Raw genomic sequence first — 14,063 nt, 5'->3', positions numbered from 1 at the left:
TCTAGGTGCGCGGGCTTCAGTAGTTGTGGCATGCGGGCTCAGTAGTTGTGGCGCACGGGCTCTAGAGCACAGACTCAGTAGTTGTGGCGCACGGGTTTAGTTGCTCCGCAGCATGTGGGATCTTCCCAGACCAGGGATCGAACCCACGTCCCCTGCATTGGCAGGCGGACTGTCAACCACTGCGCCACCAGGGAAGCTCCCCAAGGTGTGTCTTTGTCAGAGTAAAGTTGTCCCTTCCAGGGTGCTTGTTCCCAAGGTATCCTTAGGGTGTTTGGTTGTCTACTACTGATGTATTTTAGTAGCAAGGAATGAACACTTAACAAATTGGTGTGAAATTTCAAGTAAAAGTTTGTTCTTTAAGCTAATCATTTTTGTGCCATTGTCAAGTGATGAGTACTGTGCTCTGCAGATCTTTTATCTTAGCAGGTAGTGCTGAGCCTACGACACTGATTGCTCTCACGGAGGGTAAGGTGGTGCTCAGCTTGTATAAGTTATTAGCAGTGGGTGTAAGGGAATTTTCTGATTACCCTGCTCACAGCGTTAGCCTGTAGAATGTGTATTTGTGTGTGTGTACAGCTTGCTGTATATATAGATAAAACAGTAGGTTGTCTACCTTGTCTTTTTTCATATAAGAAATAGCATCGTATTTGTTTTGTCTGAATCCAGGTCCAAGGCCACCTTTAGCTAAATCAAGCAATGTGATGTGCATCCCAGAGACAACTTATAAATATCCTGATTTGCCTATAAATCGATGTAAGGAAGAGGTAAAATTATTTTTGTCATAATGTAATTTTGTTGTTTGACTAAATGCCGGTGACCCAGCCCTTGGTTTCTGGTCTGAAAGTGATGAGGTGCTGGGCAGGCACCCCGGGGAGGTGGTTTTGTGTAATAAGCGTGTTGATGGCCTTCCTTTCGGCTGTGCTTCATTTGTTCAGCCTTCCCCTGAGCTCATCTCCTCATATTTAATTATTCATCTAGTCTTCCCTGCTCTGAAATAAGTGTGAGTAAACACCTGCTGGGCCCCAGGAGAGCTGCTTCTTGCAATACCCACTGCCCAGACTTTTTAGAAAGCAAATAATGCCCTCAGCCGCAGTCTTCTCTAGCATTCCACTGGGTTTTCTTTACACTCTGCCTGGTTTGTTTGCCTGGTGATTGATCAGTCATTGATACATTATTTTAAGAACAATGTTGGGCAGTATAGCAGCAGGATGATTACACTTTTAATTAGTTACATGTTATTAAACATGGGTAAAAGTAAGCGTATTGAAACCTTAATTAACTATACTAGCGGAAGAAGTGGTTATAGATAAGACTGAACTGTAAATGTTCTAAATTTAATTTTTATTTTGCTTTAGATCGAATCATGCAGCTTTTGTAGAGTAGATATACTTTATTAATTTTTAAGAGGCCAATATTCAAATTAATTTGTATTCCCTGACCACGGCAATTGCTAGAGTGGTAAGAGCTTACGCATGTTTAGGGTGGGGAGGTGGGGGGTGGTGGGGAGAAATTGGGTTGGCGTTCTAGAGCTGCTCCGTACAGTCTGTACGTGGAACAGTAGAAGTTAATTGTTTAAAAATGTGTCTGAAGAGTTTCAAATGAGAATTTAAAGCCACTTGAGTGTAATAACAGCTGTGTTTTCATGTTTCTCAGTAGAATTACACGGAGGTTCATTACAAAATTTTAAAATAATAGAAATTTAGACTTAGCAAGAGCTATAGAAATTCATTTTGGTGTTTTCATATTTATAGACGAAGAAATTGAGACATAGGGCTCAGTGAACTTGGCCTGAATTTCTGTGGCAATTAGTTTCTGTTCACAGTGGTCAAATTGGTTTCAAATTCAGCAACCATTAGTAACCTTCTTTCTCTCGTTTGTGATGCTTAGGTGGTTAGGTAATAATTTAACTTTTAAGGATGAAAAGAAAATAAATTCTGAAAGTCTTCCTGAGATAAAGCTTTTGGTTCATAGGTAATACTTTATTACATCATTGTTAAATTTGTGGCAATTTTGAAGGTTTTTTTTTTTTTAAATTCTAGGTCGTTTCTTTGATAGAAAGTAATTCTGTGGTAATCATACACGGTGCCACTGGTAGTGGTAAAAGTACTCAGCTCCCGCAGTATATCTTGGATCATTACCTCCAACGCTCTACCTACTGCAACATTGTGGTCACCCAGCCGCGGAAGATCGGGGCCAGCAGCATCGCCAGGTGGATCAGTAAAGAGCGCGCCTGGGCCCTGGGTGGTCTGGTGGGCTATCAGGTGAGACTGAGAGGTAGCCATCTCGCTCTCGGTTAATTTTTTCTTTTAATTTATTTTTTGGCCATGCCACATGGCATGTGGGATCTTAGTTCCTCGACCAGGGATTGAACCCACGCCCCCTGTGTCGGAAGCGCAGAGTCTTAACCACTGGACCGCCAGGGAAGTCCCTCTTTGTTAATTATTTATTTTATGTAAGTTGATGATAAGATGTGATTATTTTCTGCTGGAAAAGAAAATGAAATCAGTTGCTTATAGAGCAGAATTATGGTATAATTTTAAAAACAGTGAATCTCTGAAGTTCTTGAAACTATTGATAACTTTAGTTTCTTTCTCAGTTGAATAGAAGAGAAGTGAGAATGCTCAGACTTGAGAATGACTTTTATATAATTTTATCTATTAATTATATCTTTATGTTGAAGATGTCTTCATACATAATCATTTTAACATAAAAATGATATGGGAAGTACGACTAGATAGGCCACTCTCTCCCCCCATCACCAAAAAAGAAGAAGAAGAAAGAAGAAAAATCAACTTGAGAATTTCAGTTTTAATTTAGGCCCTATATTTTTTGTGATATACAATAATTTTTTTTCCCTTTCTTACCTTCATTATGAAATGAACATAGCATTTTTTGGTAGTTAAATGTGAACCATTTAAACTGAAAATTTTCTCCTTTCTTTTTTCCTTCCCAAATTTTAGGTAGGGTTGGAGAAAATAGCAACAGAAGATACCAAGTTAATTTATATGACAACCGGCGTGCTGCTTCAGAAAATAGTTAGTGCCAAGAGTTTGATGGAATTCACGCATGTCTTCATTGATGAAGTAAGTGCTCTGCTCTTATGTTCATGTTCCTATTTGATAAGAGAGCACAGTGCAAGTTACTTGTAACGTGTCAAAAAGTACTTTGGGTCTATATCTGCTTATTCTACTTAGAATGTTGATTTTCTGTTTTTATACTTTGCTCTTACTTCCCAAATGTGGGTGGGGATGTTGAGGACTGTGAAAAGATTCCTTGTTTAGAGCAGGGGTTGGCAGACTACAGCCCTCAGGCCAAAGTTGGCCCCTGTTTTTGTAAGTAAAGTTTTATTGGCACACAGTTTTGCTCTTTGTTTATGATTGCTGGTGTTCTACAGAAGAGATGAGTAGTTGGCACAGGACCATATGTTCCGTGAAGCTGGAAGTATTTGCCCTCTGGCCTTTTACAGGGAAAGGCTGCTGACCCTGGTTTAGAGTGTTAGCCACATCAGACAATTAAGAGAACTTTAATTGTCTGTAGGTATTTTTTGTGCCTTACAGATACTTTCCATCTAGTAAAACAAGGACAATAATATCTTTTAAGAAAATGAATAAAGTAAATAGATGATATTGATCTATTCACTTTTCTAAAAAAATCTCTAATAAAGTATTGTGAACCCTGTCTTTGTGCCAGTCTTAGCTTTCTCGACTTTTCTCAGTAAGGATGGAATATTTAATTGATTTTGATTTGATTCTATTCTGTTCTATTTAGGCCGCGCAATGCGGCTTGTGGGATCTTAGTTTCCTGACCAGGGGTTGAACCTGCGCCCTCTGCAGTGAAAGCGCCGAGTCCTAACCACTGGACCACCAGGGAATTCCTGATTTTGTTTATAGAGTTTTTTGAGGTGGGGAGATGCTGTGTTCAAACAGTTTTCCAAGGAGCTTTGGAAATGCCTCTACCCCAAACTCTTGAGTTTTAAACCTCATCAGTAATTATGCCTTGAGAAGCTTTACTTATTTCTTGTGGCATTAGAAACATCAGCAAATAAATAGGATTAGTGGGAGACTGTGAGGTGGGGCTGGAGTACCTGATAGAGGCTGGAATGAAAGCCCCTGAGCAGCCCTTTAGGGAAAGGTCTCTCCATTCTCTTGATATGTGTGTGATCAGTATAATACCGAAACATACTGTCAATGGAAATAATCAGTAAACAATCTATAATAGGAATAGAAAAGAGTGTTATTTGAGCCAAACTGAGGACTATAGCCTGGGACACACAGATTAAAGAAGCACTTGAACTGTGTTCTGCTGGACTACAAAATGGGGGGCTTATAAAGGCAAAAACTGAAAAATACAAGTTGTTTGTTGAGAATTAGGATTGGAGCTGGAGAGAAGTAAGGGTGCTAGTTAAGCAAGGATTGGTTGGGGTCTGAAATGGTTGCATAATTATAAGCGGAGACCTTGAGACCATAAGGTTACAGTTGGCAGCTGCTGGCAGATACTGTATTGAGAATGGCTGAAGGTGTCCTTGAGTCTGATACAGTTCAGAAAATTCAGGTTCCAAGTGATGGAAGAACGTGTCTGAAACCACATCCACAAGGGCCACCCGGCCCCATTTTGGATGCCTGAACCATAGTTACTCCATTTTTATGTTTAAATGCATTCTCTTCTTTAATGGTTAAAGCAGATGCACAATGCCTGTGTGACAGGCCACAAAACAAGGCTGTTCTAATTAGCATAAAGTCCAAGCATGTCATGTATAAGCCAGAATGACTTCCCCACACCTCAATATGTGAAAATTTCTTCCATTGATACTGCAGGTGAAGCTGAGTGGGTGCATTTACTAGCCTGTGTACATTTACTTGGTTTTAAATTACTGTTGGTTGTTTGGGAGAGTAAAAATAGGTGGAAAATATGTTGTTATTCTTTGCAATACAGTGTGATGTGCAGTATGGTTCATAATTTTTCTTTATGACTTTTGGCAGTTTTGAGTGTCTTTAGGTAGTGATGAAATTCAAACTCAGCAGTATGCCCAAAGGTGGTATTATAAAGTCCACATTAGTTACCGTTTGTTGTTGAGCCTTTTACTGAGGCCTCCAGATAGCATGGTGTTGTGGGGTAGTTCACTCCAGAGCTCTACTTCTCTTGCCTCCATTTATTTCTGTAGATCCAGCAACTCTCTGACTGTGTTAGGAGGTGTCTTTGCGCACACACGCCTGAGTGGTGTGGACGTGCCCATGCACACTGCGTTACTGGGTGCATTCCTTCCTGAAGCTGCGTGATGGTAGCTGAACGCAAGTCGGCTACACTGTGCAGGAGCTTGTCCTACAGGGGAGCGCCTCGTCACTCGGTTACACGAGCAGCTTCCTGCTCTACCACCATGTCCCCAGCTCCTCGTAGGTGCTCTAATAACTATTTGCTTAACGAATTAATGGGTTGGATAGACCTGAAGTTTCAGTTTTACAAAGAATTTTGTTCCTATTGTTCAGGATGATTTGAATTTCAAAAGAAATATAAAAAGTTGAAGATGGCCAGGCAGTTGAAAATGGAATGATCATGTCCTTAACTTCTTAGCTCTTGAAAAAGAATAAACTAGCTTCAAGTGACTCATTCGTTTAGTAAACATTTTTTGAGTACTTGCCTCATTAGGTGCTGAGGTTGTAAAGATGCAGAAGTTGTAGTTTCTGCTCTCAGCCACTCTGCTGAGGAGACACATATCTACTGAGATATGTGTAATTATGGGCAACGGAGAAGGGCCTGGGGCAGGGAGGGGACTGTGGGCATCCTGGGATACAGGGGTGAGTGGGGTCCTCAGGGCAGGAGGGGGAGGCAGCCCGGCCTCCAGCAACTGGGAGAAGCCGGGTTGTGTGAAGTCAGAGCTCTGGAGGCTGTAGTGGTGGTGTGGAGGCCAGGGGAGTCTCAGCGCTAAGGAGAGGTCACTTTGGGGCTCTTGCCTGAGCACAGCCTTTATTTTTCTTTCTTAAGTACGTGAGGCAGGATGTTTGTGTTGAGGAAGTGCTCTGGGGTTTGGTGATAGAACGAAATGAGAGTTAGATTAATAAGGTGTCTGTTAGGGTTTCCAGCCGTTATGCAGGAGCGTTAAATACTTTCCAGCTGCTGGTTTTTTTTTCTTTTCTCTGTACTCTTTCTGTCCATACCTGCTTCAGTGGGAAGTGCGGCCGGGAAGGAGCCGGCTAGAGAATAAACAATGGAGCCTTTCGCCTGGAGGAGAAGGGAGCGCCCTCTTTCAGACTCAGTAGCTAATCTCTCCACTTGGGCAGAGAAATGTCCCAGAGTAGAATCTGCTGTCCCCTTGTGCCTTGGGGAGCCCGACTAAGTGTAGAGAAATGGCCACACGTGACTTAGCCCTGGGTGTTGGCTGGTTCGGGGCAGGCCCTCGGGGTGGCTCGGCCAGGAGGGCGCTGTCTGAGCAGCAGGCCCCCGGGGGACCCCGCAGCCCCATTTCCCCGGGTGCTACCGCGGGGCTTCCTATCGCCCTCAGCTCCTCACCCAGCCCTGCACTACCTGTTCCTGACTGAGCCAGCTCTTCCCGAGCCCACCCTGTGAGCTCCAGCCTGCCAGGCAGGGGGCACTGCTGCCCGGGCATAGCCACTGCCCTGCACTCCCTTGCTGAAGTAGTAGTGTAAATACGCCCATGCAGATGGGTGCTGTGGGCCGGGAGCGGCAGAGGGAGGCTGGTCTGCTGCTCCTCGGTGGTGGGACGCTTTGTGTTGTCACAGTGGGCAGGGCCGAGAGTGCTAAACATTCCTCTGTCCAGATGCCAGTAGGGCCCTACAGAGAAGCACGGGGGCTGGGGGGCACAGTGACGCACACGCCTCTCGTGTGTGCTCTCTGGTTTGTGGGCCGCCGTTCTTTGCTTCCTCTTAAACAGGAGTGATAGTTTCCTGAGGGACGGCGTTTAGCGCAGAGACTTAGTCCCCAGGCCCCTAGGCGCACCGTTGAACCCCTTTCCCTCCGGTCACTCAGCGGTGCCGTGTGCCTTCCCACGTGGGGTGCCCCCTTTCTATTTTGCAGGTACATGAGCGAACTGAAGAAATGGATTTCCTGTTGTTGGTCGTCCGCAAACTTCTAAGAACAAATTCACGTTTTGTGAAGGTAAAGTTGATTTCATGAGTAACTGAAACATTTAGGGTTAAGATTTATTATTTAGTTTTGTTTTTCTTTATTTTAATAGAAACAGTTGAAAGCAGTGACTCTTAAAATTCATTGTCTTGTGTAGTCCTCCAGATCTTGCTAGGAAGCTGGCTAAAGGGCGTTCTCGTATGATCAGGCTATGGAGTACTTTTTGGTTATTATGTTGCATTAAATTGTAAAATATTCTCCAGGCTGCAGAAAATGATCTGATAATAGTTGACTCTAATGAAACGCTGGGTATTAGAGCACTGCTTTTGGTTGAATAGGTACCATAATCTGAAGGTATGTGACTATATCTGTAATCTCTGTTTTAAAAGTAGCACTGAGTCATATTGAAGTTTGAGAATAGTTATATGCACTGTTATTATAGGAGACTTGAGTTAGGAGCTAACTGAAAGTCCGTGGCAATGGTAAACATTGCTTACATTCTATTTGAACAAAAAGGACAAAGAAGTGAACTAGGCCAAAATAGCAAAAGGTTTATAATTATTATGCAGTTTAGACATAGGTCAATCCAGCCATGCTAAGTAGGAGTCTTTCAGAAGCAGCAGTGATTGGGTGCATGTCATTCATTATATAAAGGAACTATGGAAGGATTTGCTGTTATTGGAAAACAGATGCCCTCTAAATCATGACATATTTTGTCTGTCCGTTTAGGGAGACATTCCCACCCTGCCCCAAGGTAGGGACATCTACCTTGGGACGCTCACAGTCTCACCTGGTGGGTGCTGACTAAATGGAACCCGAAATTTGCAATAAGTTGTCTTATTGCTTGAGATGACTATAAAATGAATGAGAGAATTTGGCTATTTCATTCCTTTTTTTGAATCTTAAAGATGACATTGAAGGTTATTCAACAAGTCCGGACCTTTCTTTTTCTTTTTTTTGGCCATGCCACAGGGCATGTGGAATCTCAGTTCCCTGACCAGGGATTGAACCTGTGCCCCCTGCATAGGAAACGTGGAGTCTTAACCACTGGACTGCCAGGGAAGTCCCCGGAATCTGGACCTTTCTTTTTTTTTTTTTTTAATAAATTTATTTATTTTTGGCTGCGTTGGGTTTTCATTGCTGTGCGCGGGCTTTCTCTAGTTGTGGTGAGCAGGGGCTATTCTTTGCTGTGGTGCGCGGGCTGCTCATTGCGGTGGCTTCTCTTGTTGCGGAGCACGGGCTCTAGGCGCGTGGGCTTCAGTAGTTGTGGCACGTGGGCTCAGTAGTTGTGGCTCGCGGGCTCTAGAGCGCAGGCTCAGTAGTTGTGGCACACGGGTTTAGTTGCTCCGCGGCATGTGGGATCTTCCCGGGCCAGGGCTCGAACCCGTGTCCCCTGCGTTGGCAAGCGGATTCTTAACCACTGTGCCACCAGGGAAGCCCTCTCTTTGGTGCTTTTTACTCCCTCATTTTTCTGGAGCATATCATCTAGTAGCTTATTCTGTCTTAAGTTAGCTTTCTTTTTTTTTTTTTAAGCTGTAGCTTGTTTGTTTGTTTTTTTTTATAAATTTATTTATTTGTTTTATTTTTGGCTGCGTCGGGTCTTCGTTGCTGCACGCGGGCTTTCTCTAGTTGCGGCGAGCGGGGGCTACTCTTCGTTGCGGTGCACGGGCTTCTCATTGCAGTGGCTTCTCTTGCTGTGGAGCACGGGCTCTAGGTGCGCAGGCTTCAGTAGCTGTGGCACGTGGGCTCAGTAGCTGTGGCTCATGGGCTCTAGAGCGCAGGCTCAGTAGTTGTGGCGCACGGGCTTAGTTGCTCCGCGGCATATGGGATCTTCCCAGACCAGGGCTCGAACCCGTGTCCCCTGCACTGGCAGGCGGATTCTTAACCGCCGCACCCCCAGGGAAGCCCTTAAGTTAGCTTTCTGATGCAAAGTGTCCTTTTAGGTTAATGGTTGTAATTTAGCTTTATTGGAGAAATGTAGTTTCTCACTTGATAAAGCAATTGAAGAGAAATTTAAAAGTTGGCATCTCTGAGCATTCTTTAAACTGTAATACTTTGAATTACACTGGAGATCAAGTTGAAGTATTCAGTTAAAGTTTTGAAAATTATTAAAACAGAAGACAAGCCTGGAATTGTAAACGTATTTCATTTCGGTTATTATTGTCACCATCATTTTGTCTGTTTTAATGGTTTCTCTTACTCTGTAGGTAGTCCTGATGTCGGCCACCATCAACTGTAAAGAGTTTGCACGTTACTTTGCTGTTCCTGTTCAGAACAAGATGAACCCTGCTTATGTTTTTGAAGTGGAAGGAAAGCCCTATTCAGTTGAGGAATATTATCTTGATGACTTGGAGCATATTCATCATAACAGGGTATGTTGGAATGCATTGTTTCTTTTACAGTGGATGTACTTCTGCATTTGATCAAACCGCATTTCTTAGCTACAGCTGCAAGGCTCTACTGGAGCTTACAATTGGAGCAGAGAGATGGTGTGGAATGGGACTGGCGAAGAATAAGAGGAAGGAAACTCCGGGGTTTGTTGTCCTAAACTGTGAGCATGATAAGCACTCACATTGTATATCCTGGTGAAAATTATTCATACTGGTTTTATACTTTATTGGTGCTGAAGAATAAAATGTCAGCTTTTGGTCAGCTACAAAATTGTAGATTGAGCTGAGGGTAGAGGTAATCTTATTTCTGTTAAATTAAATTTTCTAATGTAAGTTGTATTGCTCTAAACTGAAGGAGGACTGCATTGTGGGAACAGTGTGTGATAATATATTCTTATGAAAAGTTGCAGTTGATTTACAGTTGTTTTCACGTGGGTAATACATTTATAGGATTTGAAGATCGAGGAGTATATGTGGGTATAAAATATCTCCTTCCTACTCCTGTCCTCTGTCTGCCCAGCTCCCCCACTAAATTATTGTCATTAATTTCTTTGGATCTTTCCATATTTACAAGCAAATATTGATGTATTGTTTCTCTTTTTTACAGAGTGATAGCATGCTATTCTATGTGCATCTTGTTTTTTTTTTCACTTACCTTTTCACATTTTTTACATGTCATATAGTTTCTTCATTCCCTTTTTAGGGCTACATAACATTCTTTTATGTGAATATAAGTATAAAGATTATTCTTTTTTTTAAATTGAAGTACGGTTGATTTACACTGTTGTGTTAGTTTCTGGTGTACAGCAAAGTGATTTGGTTATATATATATTGTGTGTGTGTATATATTCTTTTTCATATTCTTTTCCATTATGGTTTATTACAGGGTATTGAATACAGTTCCCTGTGCTATACAGTAGGACCTTAACTGTTCATGTATTTTATATGTAGTAGTTGGTATCTGCTAATCCCAAACTCCTAATTTATCTCTCCCCCACCCCTTTTCCCCTTTGGTAACCAGAAGTTTGTTTTCTATGTCTCTGAGTCTTTTTGCAAATAAGTCCATTGGCATCATATTTTAGATTACACATGTAAGAGATATCGTATGGTATTTGTCTTTCTCTGTCTGACTTACTTCACTTAGTATGATAATCTCTAGGTCCATCCGTGTTGCTGCAAATGGCATTATTTCACTCTTTTCTATGGCTGAGTATTATTCCATTGTATATATGTACCGTATCTTTATCCATTCATCTGTCGATGGGCATTTAGGTTGCTTCCATGCCTTGGCTATTGTGAACAGTGCTGCTATGAACGTTGGGGTGCACGTAGTAAAGATTATTCTTTATTTAACTAATCTCCAGTGTTTCTTATCTTTTCTTATTAAAAACAGTGCTAAAGAGAACATCTTTGTGCATGTGAAGGTATATCTTGTAGGCCAGGGTTTCTTAGCCTCAGAACAATTGATATTTTGGGCCAGGTAATTCTGTGTGGTGGGGGCTGTCCTGTGCATTGTAGGATGCTTGATATTTTTTTTTTTTTTTTTTAGAATTTCACATTTATTTATTTATTTATTATTTATTTATTTTTGGCTGTGTTGGGTCTTAGGTTCTGTGCGAGGGCTTTCTCTAGTTGCGGCAAGCGGGGCCCACTCTTCATCGCGGTGCGCGGGCCTCTCACTATCGCGGCCTCTCTCGTTGCGGAGCACAGGCTCCAGACGCGCAGGCTCAGTGGTTGTGGCACACGGGCTTAGTTGCTCCGCGGCATGTGGGATCTTCCCGGACCAGGGCTCGAACCCGTGTCCCCTGCATTGGCAGGCGGATTCTCAACCGCTGCGCCACCAGGGAAGCCCAGGATGCTTGATATTTAATAGCTCTGCTGGCCTTGACCCACCAGGTGCAAGTAGGGCTCCTTCCCATCCCCACCCCCCTGTGACAACCAAAAATGTTTCTGGACATCCTTGGAAAGGGAGTAAAACACCTCTTTCGAGGACCCCTGTGTAGGTTGTGCCTTCCTGGAAGTGGGTCAGAGGATGTGTGCATTTGGAATTTTGATGGACGTTGCCAGATTGCTCTGTATAGGAGTTTGACTTTTATTAAAAACATCTGTAGGGACTTCCCTGGTGGTCTAGTGGTTAAGACTCTGGGCTCCCAATGTAGGGGACATGGGTTTGATCCCTGGTTGGGGAACTAAGATCCCTCATGCTGCGCAGCTCGCCAAAAAAAAAAAGAAATCTATAATGTTAAAGTAAACAGTCTCTACTACAATGAGTTGGCCGACTAGGGTTCACCTCATTAGAAGATATATTTTGTCAAATCTAATTATGTCAGAGGGAGGCCAGTGATGGCCATTAGAATGTAGCACTTCTTTTTTTTCTCCCAGCTTTTAATTTTTTAAAAAAAATTAGTTAGCTAGTTTATTTATTTTTGGCTGCATTGGGTCTTTGTTGCTGCGCGTGGGCTTTAGTTGCGGCGAGCGGGGCTACTCTCCGTTGCGGTGCGCGGGCCTTTCACTGCAGTGGCTTCTCTTGTTGCAGAGCACGGGCTCTAGGCGCGTGGGCTTCGGTAGTTGTGGCACGCAGGCTCGGTAGTTGTGGCTCGCGGGCTCTAGAGCGCAGGTTCAGTAGTCGTGGTGCACGGGCTTAGTTGCCCCGTGGCATGTGGGATCTTCCCAGACCAGGACTCAAAACCCGCTTCCCCTTCATTGGCAGGCGGGTTCTTAACCACTGCGCCACCAGGGAAGTCCTCTCCCAGCTTTTAAAATGACAGTATTTCAAAACAGAAAAGTTGAAAGAAATTTTGTAGTGAACACCCATGTGTCCGTCACCTAGAGTCTACAGTTAACATTCACTTTGTAGCACTTCAGAAAAAACCCCAAACCTGTCAGAACTAAGAAACTAACACTGGTACATTCCTGTTAGCTGAACTTGAGTTTGTTTGGATTTCACTGGTTTTCCCTAATGTTCTTTTTCTGCTCTAGGATCCCACATTGTGCTTAGCTGTCCTGTCTCCTTAGGTTCCCCTGGGCTGTGACAGTTTCTCAGACTTCTCTTATTTTTGATGACCTTGGCGATTTTTAGGAGAACCGGCCAGGTATTTTGTAGGGTGCCCCACTACTGGAATTCTTCTGGTGTTTTTCTCATGGGTAGACCGGGGCTGTGAGTTTGGGGGAGGAAGAGCACCGGAGTGAAGTGTTGTTCCGTCCCATCGTGACCAGCAGCACGGCTCATCGCTGGCGACGCGGCCCGGATCTCCTGGCCCCGGTGGTGGTTACCAGGCTGCTCCCTTGTAATGTGACTCTGCCCTCCTTTTCTTTTTCCGTATATATGTGTATATATATATTAGGTTAGTTTGTTTGTTTATTGTCTGTCACCCCCCCTAAGGTTATGAACAGGGTAAGGAGAGACATTCTTTCGTTTTCTTATTGGACTCCGTGGTTGGAAACAAGTCTCTCTAAGTGCAGCCCGTATTCAAGGTGGAGGGGAGAGGGCCCGTATTTATAACATTTAAACATTGTGCCTTGTCTGACCCATTTTGGAATATGAGAGTAATAATGCTTTACTAGTCTTTTCACCGGGCCAACGTCTGATTGACTTCTGTTGATGTGTGTTTTGTGTTGGATTCCTTGTGGATGTGCTGAGGAGTGGGGTCTGGCCTGGGCACGTGCCCCGAGCCCGTGTGGGCCCTGGCGGCGGATGGGTGCATCGTGTTCGCCTGCTAGAGGACACCTGGCCCCAGCGCTGTCCTGATCGGTGTCACTTAGGGTTTCAGTGAACCGATACTCAAGATTTAACTCCGTATTAATTTTAAGCCTTACAGAAAAGGTGCTTTATGTAGATTCTATTATAATTTTTGGAGTCAGAGGGCCTTTGTTAAAATCACAGTTTTATTACCGTGATTAGTCGTGCTGTCATGTGATTACTCAGCACGCTGTCTCGTGTTGCAAGGGAGAAGGTCCTCCTCCTCCGGAGCAGTGGCCTCTCCACCCTGTGGTTGTCTCATCCCTTCCCACCGCCTTAGGGGCCTCGTCTGATTCACTGCCCTCCTCTCTGTGTCTTTCCTAGCATCTTTTCCACATTTAAACAGCGCTGAGTCTCTTTCATCTTAAAAGACACCCACGTTAGGTGCCCTGTTTCTCATAGCTTTTGCCAGACTTTGAACTCCCAGTGCCCACTTCTCTACCCCCCGCCCCCCACTCACTGCCGCCTCTCAGCCAAGCCTGCACCCCCCAGTATCACTAGTGACCGCCTTGTGAAGTCCAGAGCACTCGGCCCTACACCCCCTGAGCTCTCTAATATTTGACACTGTTGGCCACTTTGATTTTCTTGAAACTCACCCTTCCCTTGGGTCCCATGATGCCCTCCTGGTTTTTCTGTTACCAACTCTGGCTGTTACTTTCAGTGTCCTTTGAAGAGCCCTTTTCATGCTTCATTTTCAACTTTTTTTTTAATTGCCAAAAAACCCTCACAGAACCGGCCCGTAGGAAAGGACATAAAATGTAATCGCGCACTGGGATAAATTGTGGCCACCCGTGATCTGCAGCCTGGTCCAGCAGCAGAGCATGGCCCACTCCCCAGGCCTCCCCGTGGGTTCTTTT

General features: G+C 43.9%; 1 protein-coding gene across 1 annotated transcript in view; it reads left to right on the top strand.

Annotated features, from left to right (window-relative positions):
* Positions 1–14,063, top strand: part of TDRD9 (tudor domain containing 9) — a 107,771-nt gene that overhangs the window by 26,891 nt on the left and 66,817 nt on the right. Inside the window, exons 3-7 of the mRNA XM_068539681.1 lie at positions 667–764; positions 2,040–2,261; positions 2,961–3,083; positions 7,030–7,110; positions 9,285–9,449. Of these exons, the coding sequence (XP_068395782.1) occupies positions 667–764; positions 2,040–2,261; positions 2,961–3,083; positions 7,030–7,110; positions 9,285–9,449 (689 nt within the window). The remainder of the gene's footprint in view (positions 1–666; positions 765–2,039; positions 2,262–2,960; positions 3,084–7,029; positions 7,111–9,284; positions 9,450–14,063) is intronic.

This window comes from Eschrichtius robustus, chromosome 1 (assembly GCF_028021215.1).
Source record: "Eschrichtius robustus isolate mEscRob2 chromosome 1, mEscRob2.pri, whole genome shotgun sequence".
Classification (NCBI taxonomy): domain Eukaryota; kingdom Metazoa; phylum Chordata; class Mammalia; order Artiodactyla; family Eschrichtiidae; genus Eschrichtius; species Eschrichtius robustus.
Note: the sequence above shows the minus strand (reverse complement) of the source record. Positions and strands in the feature narration are given on the sequence as shown.